Source organism: Xiphophorus maculatus, chromosome 6, assembly GCF_002775205.1.
Source record: "Xiphophorus maculatus strain JP 163 A chromosome 6, X_maculatus-5.0-male, whole genome shotgun sequence".
Lineage (NCBI taxonomy): Eukaryota > Metazoa > Chordata > Actinopteri > Cyprinodontiformes > Poeciliidae > Xiphophorus > Xiphophorus maculatus.
In genome coordinates, this window is record NC_036448.1 from 2,812,315 (window position 1) to 2,829,419 (window position 17,105).

Below are 17,105 nucleotides of genomic sequence, written 5' to 3' on the forward strand. Positions count from 1 at the left end.
AGCACATTTGTCCCTAAAACTTGTCCTTGTTTTCCAAGAAGAGGCAGTGATACAATGACAGTGTTGACTAGATTTACATACAGAGAATTTTCATTTTTCACTTGAAGCCCCAAGTAAAAATCTCTCAATCTGCCACTGTGCACAGCCTGCTGATTAAACTCAAATGTTCAAACAGAAAAAAATATATATATAAATAAAATGTTTACATTTAGTTTCCACCAGTCGATTTACAAATGACAAGATCATTTACAGTCGTGGATCTTAATTTTATTAGAAAAATCATATACAGTTAATATCAGTAATAAAAAAAAAAAAAGTTTAGCAAAACAGCTTGAAATACCAACTTTTATTTATCCTTAAAACAAAACCTGCTTCACTAGTAACACGTCAACCAGTAAAAAAACAAAGACGACGTTACAGGGACGTTCTTTGGCTTAAGAAACCTGTAGCAAGTCAACAATGGAAACATGTAGGCATTAAATGCGCTCACTGCGTCCCCGACAGAGAGACGTGCAAGTGCTGCTTAAACAAGAGCAGACATCTCTCAAAAGAGACAACAGTTCTAACTAAAGGTTTTCTTCTTGCAATGACGTACAGCAATTTCTTCAGTGAGGCGGATTGTTCTTTCAAACCCAATTTAAACAAGCAGTAAACATAAAAAACAATAAGCTTATATATGTGTAATAATGACAAAAAGCTATGAGAGATCAACATGGACAACAGAAATAACGTGATCCATCGCAAAATCAGCTTGGTTACAACGGCTGGGCTATGTGAGTGAAGTTTGGTGGTACGTCCTGAGTGGGCTGCCCAAAATGTAACCAAAAAAAACAAAAACCCAACAAAATATACATTTTTGTCTATGGAAGAATATTTGTTCATTTATGCAACTTTAATTGCATAAGCAGCAGCAGATAAAGTTACAAACTGACTAAAACACATTCCTAGCAAAATGAATTTTTACTAGACCAAACTCAGGTCTGTTAAACTGAAGTCCTAATTTCAATCAGAACACTTTAAAAAGAACTGCACATTTTTATTCAGTAGGAAATATATAAAAATATTGAATAAAAAATACTGCCTTGTCTGAGCAGCTCTTGCTTGTTCAAATGAGATGATTTTCTAACACAAGTAAAGAATCAACCGAAATCTCCGTCGGTAAACAAAAGACCTCTATAAAAATATGACATAATCATGTTTGTGGTATAGCTTTATATAAAATAAACATTTGCAGCAGCGCGTTCGTTCTCTGAGTTCCTCCTGATCTGCTCACAAATAATGGAAACCAGAGCTGGCATGAGACACCAAGAGGTACAAGACGGGAGAGAGAGAGGGCACAGTTGGAGGGAAAAAAACAAAAAACTAAACATTTAAAACAAGTTAAAAGAAAAAAATGTAATGTTAAAATTGTTGATGGTTGAATCAAAGAATGAAAATATAGAGATTTTTTCCCCTCTTTTACTCCTTAACTTGTTGAAGAACAAGCAAGTACATTTAGGGGGAGAAAAAAAAATGATGCATGAAATATTAGTCAAAGCTTCCAGGTAGAGTGGAGAAAAGAATTATTTGCCCCTGTATAACTGCAGCAGGGAAGGAGAAAGTTCAGATCAAACTCCTCTGAAGGATCCAGTGATCCAGCTTCTCTGGTGCTGCTTCACTATGAACATACCCTGTGTGTGTGGGTGTGTTTGTGTGTGTCTGCATGCATGCATGATAATCAGGGCATATAAACCACCTAACGCTCTGAATACACACCGTCAGCTCTTTGTTAGAACTGGTTGAGCCATCGAGCTACGAGGCAGTGACTCCTTCCCACTCCACCAGGTACTGCACCTTGCCATCCATGGTGACCCGCCGGGCCAGGACTTTATATCTCTCCCCGCACGCCAGGCGCCCCGCCACCCCGAAGTAGTTGCTGATGGAGCTCTTGAGGTGGGAAAGCTGGGTGTTGGGGTCCATGCCGTGGACTATGTCCGTGGGGTGGAGCCCCGGCAGGGCGCCAAACGTCTCCGTGTCCGAGACGCTTGCGTCCGGGAGCCGAGGAGGAGGGGGCAGTTCCGGTCGGGGGGGCTTCGGGGTTCGCCGTGGTCGCCCGCGTTTCCGTTTTAAAGGTGGAGAGGCAAAAGGCATGTTGAAGGCAGCGGCTGCCGTCTTGTTGGAAGTGTACAGGCTGAAGGAACACAAAAGAAGCAAAGTGTGTTTTTTTAATTTGATGAGAAATCAGCAAAATCTACACTGAAAACTAGAATGATAAGAGTTTAGAACCACTACAGACTTTCTGAGGTTTATCCGGTCACATTATAGGCTCTCTTTCTTCTGTTCATGGTCCTGAGAGTTTTCTTTTCTGCCTCTCCATCTTTAGCTCTCAGTCTTCATGTGACACGTGATGTAAATGAAAACAAGACTGTTCTGCAAGCGCCTTTAAGGCAATTGAACATTCCGTCTTCATTGTGTAAAATCTCTTTTCTGTCCTGATGGAATCTCTCCTCCTGCTCATCACTCACTGATCCCAGATTCTCAGAAAACAGATCCAGATGTGAGAACAAGTCATGCATTTTGATGCTCATGTTACATCCATGGTTCAGAAAGTTGACCTGATTGATCAAAACCAATGTGATTTTTGGATCCAGCACATCAAAATGACCCTAAACCCGTTGAAAACCCCAGACAATATTTTGGCTGTTGACCAGTGGTATTTTTCCATCTTCGTTTTGGCGCCCCTATGTGTCAAATATAATCCATCCACTTTCTGTGCCAGTGTTTCAGCAGGGCTCTCCTGAGATAAATGCTTGTCTGTTACGATTAAAAGCACCATGCTGCAGGGAGACGTCTTCCTTTAAATTCTTAAATTCTCATTGCTTCAAAGTTTTCTCTCCGTCTGTTTCTGTTCCACTCTCCTCGGAAACAGTCTGAGGAGAGTGGCGGCTTAGAGCTGATGACAAGAGACGGAATCATTACAATGCTTTCGCCACAGACATCTTATCTCAAAGTCTTGGAAAAGTATTTACACCCTTGAACTTTGCCACGTTCTGTTCCTAATATGTGAAAACCACCAACTTCTAAGTAATTAAATGAGGTTTTATATGTAAACTAACAACACAGGGGAAGAAAATGATAAATGAATTTTGAAGTCAGAGACCTGACTTCAAATCCACCCATTGGCATTTAGCTCATGATTTGCTACTTTGTTTTCAGTTATCACATAAAATTCGTAGGAGTTTGTGGCTGTAATGTGACAATATGAACCGAAGTTAAAGAGGTAATTATTTCTGGAAGACAGTGTTCCTGCTGTGGCTGCCGCACAGTGCACTCAGCACAGTGCGGCATGGTAATAACTTCTGAGGCCTAACAGAAAATCTGTATTTATGCCTAGATTAAATGAAACACACATTGGGACTGGTTTTACTAACTAGCTGACTTTTAAATGCAACTGGTTGTGCTGGAATTTATTTAGCGACATCAAAGTGAAGGACAAATACAAACCACACTATTCAGAGCTTGGATGCAAACCACGCACCACTTCACTTTTTTTTTTGTTTGCTGGTCTAACACAGAAAACCCCATAAAATGAGAACATTTGTTTTATTGTTCTTTTGTGTGTTTGAGTCTCTGCCGGAAAGAGCCGAGCTTAATAAAATGCCAACCTGGACTGTCTAGAAGTGATTGTTGAGGTAGTTTCTGAGCTGCTGAGGGCATCAATGGATTCCACATCAGAAGACTGAGAAAACAGCAGAGGCTTGCTGCTTCTGGTGCTGCAGAGACGGAAAAACAATTGGAGGAAAAAACGTGTGAGAAGCAGAGAAAAACTAAGATGGCACACAAAATAGTGTTTTATGATTATTCAACAAACAAGCGTTTCAATAATACCTGGTAATAAACCCTTTTCGGGACTTGGATTAAATTAAATTATGCCACTTCCTTTCAACATTTCTTTAAAACTAGAAATGCAATTAAAATCCCACATGACAGACTTTGTTCACGCCATAAATCACTAAAAAACGTCCGGTTGCTGATCACTCGAGTTGTGTAATGTAAAACAAGAGCTTCCATTGCATTTTGGAGAAAAACACCAATTCTGATACAGCCAAAAAAAACACACCTCATTATAGCACAAAAACTTAATAAACACGAGTTCATTTTTCTTTTATTTCCGTTTTTCCGTTGCCCAAATGTATTTCCGTGATTCTAATTTGTGCAATTATACGGTCAGTGGAAACGCAGCTAGTGCAGTGGACGACTTCAAGTCCCTCTCTTCTAAGTTTCTTCAGTTTGTAGAGGCTGAAGTTTTTGGTTAAACTCCTGACAGTCTGTAGCTGCTTTTCACACAAAACGCCCAACAGTCATTTTTTGAGCCGTAACAGGAACCTGGTATTTTTCAGTCATTCAAGCATCACATTCAGGCTTCAGCTCAGGGATGGTGGCCGATTCTGAATAGAGAGCAATCTAAACACCAATTATCAAGTTATAAAACAGCTTCTCTTTGGATTTGGACTTTGACTAGGCCATTCTTCTTTTTAACTGATTCAAATTTCCCCTTCAACTAACCTTATCCCTGCTGCAGAAAAGCGTCCTCACAGCATGATGCTGCGTTGTTTACACTACACACAGACTCGTTGACAACAACCTCACTAATGTGTCAGGTTTCAACACCAAAAAACACGCAAACATTTCCCAAACAAAGAACAGAACAAGACAAGCAGTCGATCACTTACTTAACAGAGGTCAAATGATCCAGTGCAGGGGGGTCCGGCTTTCTGGTTTCCTGATAAAGTGGAGAGAAATTCATCAGCATCTACAGGAAGGAGTCGTGTTTTCTTCATACATGAACGTTTGAGCTCAACGCAAAACCATCTGTTGACCTCAGCAGAAAGCACTAATCCAGCTCAGGCTCACTAATGCATACATGATAACAGAAATACACACACACACACACACCAGGGATGGCTCGTTGGACCGTTGTGGTTTAGCCAGTGTCTCCAGACAGCGAACTTCTTGCTTCCTCTTTTTCTTTTTCTTCTTCTTCTTCTTTTCGATGCCATTAGTTAAAGCAACAGGGATCCTGCAATGACAACACCAACATTTCAGTTACAGTTATGACAGCTGTGCATAAAGTCAGCATGACTGTTCAGGCATTAAGCAAGAAAAGGTGAAGGGACATAAAACGAAGAGCGTTATTATGATTTACACATTCTTGAATTTAAAAAAAAACATCAACTTGTTCAGTCGGGAATATATGCGCTGGCTGGTTTGGCAGTATGAAAGTATGAAGTTTATAAAAATATTATAGCTTTTCACAGTCTAAAAACTTCTTTTTACGATGCTAACAAAAGCACCAGCGCAACCAGAGTTGTCTTTACATGCATGTAGCGCATTAGCCTCCATCACCTGGCTAACTGTAAGCTGAAAGGTTTTTCACTTTGCTACAAGAAAAAGGATTCGAGTGCCTGCATAAAGTTATGATGTTGGGAGAAAAAAAGCACTTTCCATCACTTAAGATCACCCAGCAAGTAAACTGACCAATTAACCAGCTGATAAAGCAAATTATATATGGCCTATTCATTCATATGGACATCAATTTCTGTCATGAAAGAAAACTATTTATGTGATTCAAAGTCATGATTGTGTGCATGCACTTATTAAAATTTCCACTAAAATTAAAATTTTTTTAAATTGGTCCAAGGATGAAAATCCAAATAATAAATATGAAAGAGTAAATATGCACAATTGTAGGAAATGTTCAACTATTTTTAGCAGAAGTGGAAGTAAGTGTTGCTTTTCTGTTTTAGATAAAAGCACCTAAGATTGTTGAAGTTTGATCTCATTTTTGTGGAAGTATCAAGACACTGTGGCGTTTCCATTTGTGGTGAGAATCTCATACTGGTCACGCCTCCTTAAAAATGTAATATATCAATGAAAGGTTTTCCATCTTACTTCATGTCAGAGAAGCTTTTGGCCGGCTTGCATCCTTTTATGGTGATCTCGTGGAAAGGCTCCCCCAACACCGTGTATGTGGGTTCAGTACAGTTGGGAGGAGCAGGAGGGAAAAAGATTCTTAGGCGAAACAAGTGCTTCTTCTTTTTCACCTCCTTCCCTGACATGAACCTGGAAAAGGCGGGAGAAGCGAAGAAGTTAGGAATGTGATTATTGTTGAATTGTAGAATCACGAGTTTGTGTTTTAAAGTTTAAAAAGACAACAGGAGAAAACTTACGTGTAGCTATTGTCGTTTAAGGTTTCCAGAACTTTTTCATACCTCTCAGATCTTGGTGTGTTGGCCAGCTATGGACGGCAGATGAAAGACAAAATCAGATGTGTTTAGTATCTGATCAGTGGAACTAAACAGAGGGAAACCAAAGATTTCAAAAGCCATAAACATAATTTAATTTGGGGGGAAATTTTCCAGTTATGTCCCCCAACCTCTGCAGCACAACTTTTATAACACAATCAACAGTTATTGATCTAAAATTTTGCACTAACAAAACTTTGCTAGATTTTGCTTTAGCTAAAGGATATCTCAAAACAGAAACCTGACTGTTTGATTGACTTTATTAAATCAGGACTTTAAGACATCTGGTCTCAAAATACATTAAACAGATCACTTCAACCCAATTTTGTTTTTTTTTATATATTGCGCCAATAGACAACGCATATTGACTCGTTGCACTTTACAACAACAGCAAATAACGTGAAAAATGTGTTCTCAATGATATGAAGTTAGAAAATAAAACAGGATAATGAGCAGACATGTCTCCCTCTTCAGTTTTTCACAGCTTCATGCGTCTCTTACCTTCCCCAGCTGCAGCAGCTCCCAGTTGTCATTAATGTAAGGCATTAGTTGCATCTGAGAATCAAAATACCTCTTCTTCTGAATCACACTCAGGTTGTACAGGCACAGATGAACAATATCCTTCCTACAATATTAGAAGAAAAAAAAACATGCTAAGCATAGATTTTGATAAAAGTTTATATATGCAGGTCAATTTCCTCTACTACTAGTGTCATTTCAGGGTTGTTGTTTTTCTTTAGCTATCTGAATGATAGAGTTCCAGAGTTCTCTTTTTGCACATCCAGAACTGCAACTTCAGTTTAGTTGTACTGGTCTGTGCTCATGAAATTAAAACCACACCAACAGCCTCCCTCCATCCTTCCTGGACAATGCTTACACCTCCTCCTCCAAGTGTGGCCCATTGCAAACAAAGGTCCTTTCAGCAGCTAACAGTGCTAGGTTGCTGCTTGCTCATTTCAACAGAACATTTCACAGTAGAGGATGCTGTAATACCTCTACTATGCCAATAGGTGGAGATAACATTGACTGAAACTACGTACACAAGAATTTAAGACATTGATAAAGCAGTGCTAGGCTAAAAAAGATTCTCAGTAAACGGTTGAAGCTGGTGTTTTCTTTCACACCCTTTACCGTTTCCTGTCAGTCATTTCCTTCTTAGGTTTAGTGAAAGGTCGAATCAGGACAATGTGGGGCAGCTATGGCAAAAAAAAAAAATAAGACAAAAGGAGGAAAGAAAACAACTGACTGTCAAAATGAGCTCCCTATTAAGAAAATATATTATTTCTTATATTTATTTAGTTTTTATGTCATGGGGTCATTTATTTATTTGAATGCAACAGCTCTGTATAGAAAGAATGGTTAACGTTTATTAAAAGTTACAGATTTCTGACCAGCTAAACTTTAATAACAGATTAGTCTTCGCTTCAGAAGAAAACTTGAGTAGTTAGCATTAGCATCTTTATTTTATCCATCTGGAAATTTTTTTAAAATTTAATTAAATTAAACTGATTAATGATTGCTAGTCATTTGAATGAATATTTATTCTCAATTATGATCATACTGTTTTTCCCCAAGATTTTTATTCTAATCAACAATTTTTTAAAAAAAAAGCAAAATAAATCTCATATATATACATAGTCTACTTGTTTCTTTAAATGTGGAACAGAATTCATTCAAACACAAGATGAGAGATTATGATAACATTATGCTAACATTAGTATTATTACCAAAACTATAACAGTGTCAAAGATACTGTAGTTACAGTGTAATAGGTGCTACAATTGTTATGGAACATTTTTAGCCTAGCACTGCTTCAGCCATGCTCTGGATCTTTTTTCTGAATTTTGATGTGGTTATTGTCAAAGTTGTCGCTACGTGCTAGCATAGTCAATTTCTGACAAGAATCCTGAAGGATCATGTAGATTTTTTTCTCCCCAAAAAATGGATAAGAGGAAAAAAATAAAAACTAAAGAAAGTGGCAAGCTCAGTGTAGCTCTTATAGTGCACTGAAAATACCAGGATGTATCCATTTTATCACAGTCAGAAAAAGAACGGCATTTTAAGGTATAAACTTGTGACAGCAGATGTAAAGACAACCTTAGTTTTAGATTCCAGTTCATCTACAGCCTAACATTCACTTACCAGTCAAGAGGCAGTCGGTCGAGGAACTCTGGTCCGCCGCTGCAGACTGAACAGACGAAGATGAAAAACCTGAATACGAGAAAACGCCACATCATTGACATGAACTGCACTGGATTATTACAATCATAAAGCATCTTCAAGAGGAAAGTATCACCTTAATATTTAGCCGATGATTTCTTTACATTCAATTTCACATTATATTTACCATTAATGGTATACAAGCCTACATATCCTGTGCCTTCCTCAGAAATTATCCTAAAATGATTTGGCACTTTATTATAGAGCTAAATTCTAATTATTGTGTTTTGCAGCAAAATTCATGACTCACAAATATTAAGATATGAATAATTTAGTCAGATCTTTAAATCAGAACATAACAAACAATGTAAACCATGTCACATACTTTAGACTTTAGTGTTAAGTGTTTGCACCTATCTCCATTGAGCAGTGGAGCCTGTAAGCAATGTAGACAATCCTCATGGAACCACTGCCGACACCTGTTACACTGCAGCATCTTCAGGTACCAGCTACCAATAAACACATATACACACACACACACACAACACTGATAAATGACACAACATATGATTTGTGGAACATATTTGGCAAAATTCTTTAGCATGTTTGCAGAGTGGCATGCACTACTCACTCTCCCGGTCCTCCGCAGTAGCAGTAGCATTGCTGGATGTTTGTCTTGTGGCCCTGATCCCACACTAGTTCCTCTGGAGCATATGGGAAGGAGAGATGAAATTCCATATGCTGCTCCAGATGTTCCTGCTTTGGAAAGAGCTTAGCGGATGCCTCCTTCTTGAGAATGCTCCCCTTCTGGATGCAGAAAAAACAAATAAATAAATAATTACATCTAAATATAAATTCAAGTACAAAATTAAAACCTTCAGAGAACACAGCAGTGCCTATTTCTAGCTGAAAATACAATCTGGGGGTCACATTGGTCTACATTTGGTTTAAAGAAACAAAAGGACTAAATCTCTGTGTAATCCATTGTTCTAAAATCCTACCTCAGAGAAAGAAGCCAGTTCACATTCTGAGCACAGCCACTTGTCATCAGAGTCGATCACGGCGGCATCAATGACGGGCGAGTGACACATCTGATGGTAGCCTGGATGACAAACACATTTACTGTCATGTAAATAACTCCAACCGTCTGCCGAAATACTAACTACTGAAACAGGCTCACCATTCATTACACACAGGCTTCTGCTGTCTCTTCTCGTTTCTACACATGAATCTGTTCAGACGTAGGCAAAAACTGAAACCGTACCTTGACCACATTTGTCACAAATGACAATCTCGTTAGGTTCCTCTGAGGTCTCATCCTGACATATGGAGCACACGATGTCGTCATCGTCATCAGTCTTGTCGTCTTCGTCCCCTGAAAAGGAAAGAAATGGTCAACATAAGGAAACGATTTGCAAAAAGAAGAGCAAAAACAAACCAAGCACCACAGATATTTACTAATTAGGAAACTGTTATAAAAATAATTCAATGAGGATTGTGACTGAACTCCGTACAACAGGGAGGTTCCCTAGCTTTCCCATGCCATGGGCCCCTAAACCCTCTGCAAACCCGCAGACAAAACTACAAGAAACTGAGACTAAAACTAATGATCATTTTAGAAACCAATTAATCAGTTGATTATTCTGACGATTCATCGGATAAAAAAAAAAATACCACGTTCCATGTATAAACACTAAAACCTTTTTTATCCAATATAAGAAATAAATTAAAAGATGCACAAAAAAAAAATTTAAATTTTTTTAAAAATAAGAAAACAAACATTCTATTGCATAGAACGCAGTAACAGCATTCCTTTAATGAATTTGAACCGGGTGAAGATAAAACTGGACCACTTGAGAAAATTTGGCTAAAGCATATTTACAGACCAAGGTCTTTTATGTTAAATGCAAAATGTATTTGTTTTGTAAACTTTTTACTACTCTGAATATGTTTTTTTTGACTGCATCACATTTTTTGAGTCTGTATACTCCAGTTAATGACTAATCGATTAGTATATTAACTGTGATTATTTCAGTAATCGATTAATCGTTTCTGCTTTAAAAGAAAGAACAGTGTTTTCTCACTTTTATTCACTTTCAATATTACATTTATTTACCATAATATTTGCAGCATTTTAAATATGATTTTGGTTTTTCTTTCCATCATATTGTTGAACAGGACTGATTGAAGCATAACTAAAAGCTTTAATCGGTTAAGGTCAAAACTGAAATATAAGTTTCTGTATTGGATTTGTACATGTGACTAGAGGTGTCATGCCTCACCAGTCATGAACCTCACTGCACGTCACTGAGCTGAAGTTGTAGCTTACAGTAAATAATGGAGATTAGCTCTCTGTCTAAAGCCTGTAAGACTCAAGGAAAGTTGGAGAGACAGAAAGGAGAAAAAAAGCCTGAGCTGGAAGTATTTTTTTTTTAAAAAACAGTTCTTTTTGAAAGCTGCTTTGTGGGCAGCTGTTGAAATGTTGTAATACTGTTTTATAAAGAAATCTTTAATACTGATTTTACATGTTCAAAATCAAACCTTAAAAATAAGGTGGGAGGTAGGTCTGACAGAGTAACACATTTTACTGAACGATAAATTGTCCCAGGAGTTGTTGAGAGAAGTATTGTTGTTTCAAGAAATATAATGGTAACGGCATAATACTGCGAGAACACATTCTCAAAGTTCAATCATCTTTAAATTGTAATGAGCACTTAACACTGGAAGACATTTTTAAATATCCAAAATAAATAAGCAAAATATCAGAAACAACGAATAATATGAATTATGAAGTCTCTTTTAAAAAATAAGTCTTTTAAAAAAGGACTAGTTGAGAGAGAAAATATAAAAACAAAAAATTATGCGAATAGAAATTATTGAGCTTGTCTTGATTTATTACGCGATTAATTGATTTATTGCTTATTGCGACTGGCCTAGTAGGAATGAGCGACAGAGATATGGACTTCCAAAATTTATTTGTGTATCCAAATATTTACTTCATTCCTAAAATACCACCCAAAAAGGCCCATTATGAATAACTGCTAAAACTGCATTTCTAACAAGAGTTTAGAGGGAATTAGGTCACCATTTCTAATAACCTTTGCTCCACATTTTGTTTCTATAATACATCATAAACAGGCTCAAACACGCCATCAGACAAGAACATCGTTCCAACTGCTGAGTCATGACAGAAGAGTGAAGTTTCTCTGCTTATCTTTCCTGAGAGGATGTTTCCTTCTCAGTAAGAGAGATTACTGCTGCAGCACTGATGCAGCCCAGCATTAACTGTAAGGAAAGAGAGGAACTAAAGAGGTCTGATAGTATATACCACAGAGGGTGACGCTGCAAATCTATTTAAGTGATCAGAAATGGACAAATTTAACTTTTATGTATTTTGTTTTGTAAACTAAAAATTCAGAGTCATCTTCAAGGTTTCATCTACTGCTTGGAAAACCGTAATTACATTCAAATATAACATCAGGACCTGATCACATTGGTGGTCGACTTCTGAGTTCATCAGCAGAACAGTAGGCTCCCTTCATTTCATATTTCTGTTGACCCTTTGGAACCAAAAGGTTGGAGGCTTTTTCTACAGTCACTGCAGTGGGCAGATGTGTTTTGCAGGAACACAGTGCCATTTTATAGCACTGTGTTATCTTCAGTTGTTACAAATTGTTATATCAAATATGGCTTAAAAGAAATTTGACTATGTAATTTAACACCTTGGAACACCATTGAAAACTCATGCTCTTTCTGAAACTCAGGAAGTCATCACTCCTCTATTAACCCTTTAACATCGTTTTTACTGACGTTGCCCTGAGAAGTAGCTCCTATAATGAGTTCAGATGCACAGTCCCACCACGTATTTGCTAATTACTGCTGACTAGTCTGAAGGAGTTGCAGGAGAGGGCTCCTCTTGGGAGGCAGCACTAGGTCCACCCAGGTGTTTTACAAACGTTAATGGTTGCCACTGAGGATTAAAGGATTTCTCACACATGCATGAAAGAATTAAAGCAACAATCCAGTGATGTTTATGATGAGGGAACTGTTGTTCAAACTTTTTTGAAGCTTTACATATTGTTATATAACATGATGTAAAGCTTCAAAAAAGTTCATTTCAAATAATTCTGTCTCTATAATATCCGTCTTTGTGTTTCATTTTAATTTTCTGCAAGCCAACTCTCCTTCAAAGACACAGAAACGAATGAACCAAGATGCAGACCCTGAAACTGGGAGAGTTCACCTGTCTGAATATCGCTCCAAAGAACCCAAGACTTCGATCTGTCCTCAAAAACCACAAAGCAACGCTGCTTGTCCTGATCTATCTGGAAAAAGGAAAAAAAGAAAAAGAAAAAGAGAGATTAGCACCTTTCTAGCAGACACAAGAAGAAGAAGAAAAAAAGACAACAAAATCTTGTTTTTTATTTTTTGTAAGACATTCCAAGCAGCACCAACCTTTGTGACTGTCCCCAAATAAAACAAGCCATCAGACCACCTGGCCAATACATCCTGCCCCTCTGTAAACCTGGCAGACATGTCGTCCTCCCCATACTCTCCCCTAGCAGAGAGGCCGCAGGGTGACAGGGACACAGTCTGCTGCTCGGGGTGAGCTCTGTGACGGAGAGCGGGGTGATCCACAACCCCCAAGTCTCTGAAAACAGGAAGCGAAACACAATAGGAGACATGCGCACAGTTAGACTCACTGGGATTCATTCTAAACCATACGGTAGTGCTGAAAGGGGTTATGTTACTGTAAATGCATGAACACAAGATTTATTTGCAAAAAAGCTGGGGAAAAAAGGCAATGTAGTTATCAGCACTGCAAAGGTGCCCAAAATGTGGAAGCAGGTTGGTTTGGGGACACGTACAATTTGAAATCCTGAGAATATGTTGTGGGATTTTGAAAATAAAAGGGTGCATTGTTTTGTTCCAAAGCTTACAAAACAAAGAGGAAAGCCAAGTCTTCCTTCAGTGAGCACATGCAACTGGTGATTAGGATTATAATTAGCGCTAATTGCCAATTAAATATAAGCTTGGGCGCTGAGTATATCAATAAGATAATTAAGACCAAAATTAAAATTTTACATTTTCCTTTAACCACTTATTTTTAATCTGTTTGACTACACATATGTTTTTTTGTGGTTTTATCTTCTGCTTAAGTGATTTATATTTTTAAAGGGCAGTTTTTCTTTCTTGAGCCGCTTCCCTTCAGTCCTTTGTCTCTATAACGATGGAACAAAAAAAGCAACCACAAGAGAGTATAAAAGGCAAATCTAGCACTTATTCTGCATGACGGAAGCCATAATGTCTTTTATATGGAAATCCAGGAGATGTTGATCGTACGAACAGCCGACATGCAAAGCAGTTCCCCCGGCCAGGTCACTGACCGTCGGACCCATCCGCTCCCCCCCCCTTTAGCAGCGAGAGGAAAACATGACAACAATACCTCATTCGGTCACCTCCGCTGTTACAAATGCCTCGCGAGACGAAAAAGCTGAAAAGGCGCGAGGCTGTTTTCCCGTTGCTGCCGTGGCTTATATGTATATCTAGTGCGTGCCCAGACAATCCACAGCGCTCGAGCCTTCCTTAGAAAATAACAAACGGTTCATTTTCCCCCAGCACGTTCGCCATTTTGGTTTCCCGCTGATGAACGGGGAGTGCATTGTGGGAAGCGTTGCTGCTAGTGGGCTGCTGCCTGCACCATTTTCAAACATTTGAAATTGTAGGCAGGGCACCTATGAAGTACTGCATATCCGCCCCTGAAGGAACAGTAACATTGACTTGATCTTTACAACCTCAAGTTTTATTGCTTAAAAAAATAATAATGATGTAGAAATACTAACAATTTATTATATTTTTTTGTGTGCCAACGTATATTCCCAAATGAAATATTTAATTAGGTGAACCGAATATTCTCCTAATTAGCTTGTGTATTATTTGGCTACTTTTGGCATTCCCAACTCATGGGACTGACATTTCTTTTAAGTTTGTTATCATGACCGGAAGTTCTACTTGAATCAGGTTTCCTCTGGGGCTTTTCAGGAACCTTAAAGGGCATTTCTCCTCCAAAGTGGATTATTTTATCCCTAAGCCGTTTGATTGCTCACAGTGGAATATGATACTCCCATTTATCAAATATATTTCTGTAAACACCTATAAGATATCTTTCGTCATAACAAGAACAACATTCTGGTTATAAATTTAAGTATATTTATTTATTTGTTTGTTTGTTTATTTATGACCAATACTTCAATAACTCACCTTCAGAGTCATACCCCAGAGCAACAGAAGTTCACGTTGTGGTGGAACAAGTGTACTACAGCATACATTTATCAGGATGACATGGCAGAGACACGGTTATTAAATTGTTAGTTTGAAACAATTGAATAACTTTTCCTATAGGAAGGGCGGAAACTGCAACACATGGATAATATTTGGGGGTGTGAAGGGGCATATAGGATATTTCTTGTTTCAGCTAAGTATATTTCATAAATTATGGGCAATTAATTCAATTTTATATCTATATGAAACCTTTTATCACAATATTTCAATTGACTGCCATTTTAATCCTTATAGCCACTTAAAAGGTATTATGATCCCTGGTCAAAAATAATTCTACTTGACCTACTGATAAATATCATTTATTGCAGTCACATTACCACATTTCCTTAATGCACGATATAGAATATTGAAATACTTGCTTAAAATTGTCAGTTGTCTAAACCGCTACAAGTGATCGCACTGGAAATTAATGCACATTAAAAGACAATGTATTTCTTGCATTTAAAAAGTCAAGTATGAAATTATAAAACTGTAAAGATTCACAATGACAAAAGGGCCAAATGGCCAGATTCTCACTAGAATTCTTCTGAGTCTTTATGGGTGCTGGTGTATTTTCCCCTTTGCTATTTCCTCCCTTTGCAGTTCTCATTGTTCTGTAGCCAATGTTTTCTGGTTCGAAAAGGTCATCTGCTACAGCCAGGGGACATCTCCTACTAACCATTCCTCAGTTTGTATACCTCCTCTTACTTAGACAATTCATACCTGCCTCTAATACTTGCTTCTGCCTGCCTAAACTTTCACACTAGCACCACAACACACAATTTTACATTTAAAACCATAAAAAAGTTTGGTTATTCTTCTTCAAACGTGACTACTTTTATTTATTTGTGTTGTTTTTCACAAGTATTTATTTTCATAGCTAACCAAAAGACCACCCCAGAGAAATAAAAGTGTACAGTTTGGTAAGTAGATGAATAAATTATGGCAAGCATGTTGGGACTAAAGGACAGCAGGAGAAGCAAAAACAATGCATGGTTGCAAAATGGAGTGTAAACTGGAAAAGCTGTGAATTGACATGTGGAACCTTTGATATACCATTAAACATTCTCATAACTATTTATCCTCATAATTCATGAAAATACCTAACTTAAACTAAAATCAAACTCATATGTTATGGGTTAGCAGACTATTTGTTGACAGGTACAAAATGGAAATAGAGGGATAGATTTGTAAATCACGCTGGATGAAATAAATAATTCTATCTGCTGGGCAGTATGAGGTACTAAAGAATGCTGGTATTACTCAGAGAAATATTTGTCCAAAAAGTCATTTTGTTTTTACTAATTCACCCATTGCCACTTCCCGATTTTAATACTGATCTGATTTTATCCAACAAAGAAAAAGCCAAGAAAATTACACCTTGAAACACAGCCGTTGCCGTTGACAGCAGACCAAGTTTTTTAATGGAATACCAGCAGTGATTGTAGAGAATTTAGGAGACAGAACTGACATTTATATAGAAATCTTTATAGGAATTGAGGGAAATGAGTTGGCAGACAATCAAACAGAATTATTGGTGCCATTAAGCGAATGAGTCATAAAATCTGTAACTAAGTAAAAGATACAGGAGAGATGAAAGAAAAAATGGGAGGGAGTGAGAATGTGTAGATGGGTTTAAGCATTCTATTGGAAAGCAGATAAAAGAAAAACAAATGATTTGGACAGTAGAAACTGAACCCAGGTCCTTCTTGCTGTGTAATGGATGCATGGCTTCCAAAACTGTGCACCACGGACTGCAGCCCCCACCTTCACTATTTATGCAAATACAGCTGGCAGTCCTTTGGATTAGTCTCAACCTCCTTTGCACACTTAGAAACAACCAATTTTACCCTTTCTTCTTCACAAAGTAGCTCAAACTCAGACTGGATGGAGAGCATTTGTGGACAGCAATGATCAAGTTTTGCCACAGATTTTCAGTCATATTTAGGTCTGAACTTTGACTTGACTGCTGTAACGCAGACATTTATTTGTGAGGGTGATATGTCCTGATGTGCATTGTTAGTTTTCTGCCACACAACCTATTCAAACCTAAGATAGCATCTCAATGCTAATGTCAGCATTCAATCTAAAGAAGATCCATGAATGACCAGGACTTCCTGAAACACTGGAAAGCTGAATGGGTATAGTAGCACTTTGCACCAATCTGATAGCTAAATAGCCTAATAACAGACTAAATGCATAAATATCTCTCCTGTTGAGTTCATATGTCTATTTATTCAATAATAAATGTTGCTTTAATTTGGTAATATACAATGTTTTTTTAAAAAATGCATTCAATTACATATCCTGAAAATTCCTCTTCTCCACCATGTTTGTAAA

At 37.8% G+C, this 17,105-nt stretch overlaps 1 protein-coding gene across 1 annotated transcript; it reads right to left on the bottom strand.

The window, feature by feature from the left end:
- Window positions 1-675: 675 nt before the first annotated feature.
- Window positions 676-14,132, bottom strand: mtf2 (metal response element binding transcription factor 2). The gene is made up of 15 exons (XM_005802399.3): window positions 13,891-14,132; window positions 12,900-13,095; window positions 12,688-12,769; window positions 9,709-9,819; window positions 9,446-9,546; window positions 9,076-9,251; window positions 8,858-8,953; window positions 8,427-8,495; window positions 6,786-6,909; window positions 6,210-6,277; window positions 5,932-6,102; window positions 4,936-5,059; window positions 4,713-4,762; window positions 3,645-3,752; window positions 676-2,170 (listed from the first exon to the last, which is right to left on the bottom strand). The coding sequence occupies exons 1-15, from the start codon at window positions 13,893-13,895 to the stop codon at window positions 1,792-1,794; spliced, it is 1,860 nt and encodes a 619-aa protein (XP_005802456.2). The 5' UTR covers window positions 13,896-14,132; the 3' UTR covers window positions 676-1,791.
- Between the last annotated feature and the right edge of the window lie 2,973 nt (window positions 14,133-17,105).

Excerpts from the sequence above, each read along its gene's own strand:
- mtf2 (XM_005802399.3), bottom strand. Across the intron at positions 8,954-9,075 it reads TACTGCGGAGGACCGGGAGA|CTGGTACCTGAAGATGCTGC; the intron begins GTGAGTAGTGCA and ends GTTTATTGGTAG. Across the intron at positions 2,171-3,644 it reads ATCACTTCTAGACAGTCCAG|CCTGTACACTTCCAACAAGA; the intron begins GTTGGCATTTTA and ends GTGTTCCTTCAG.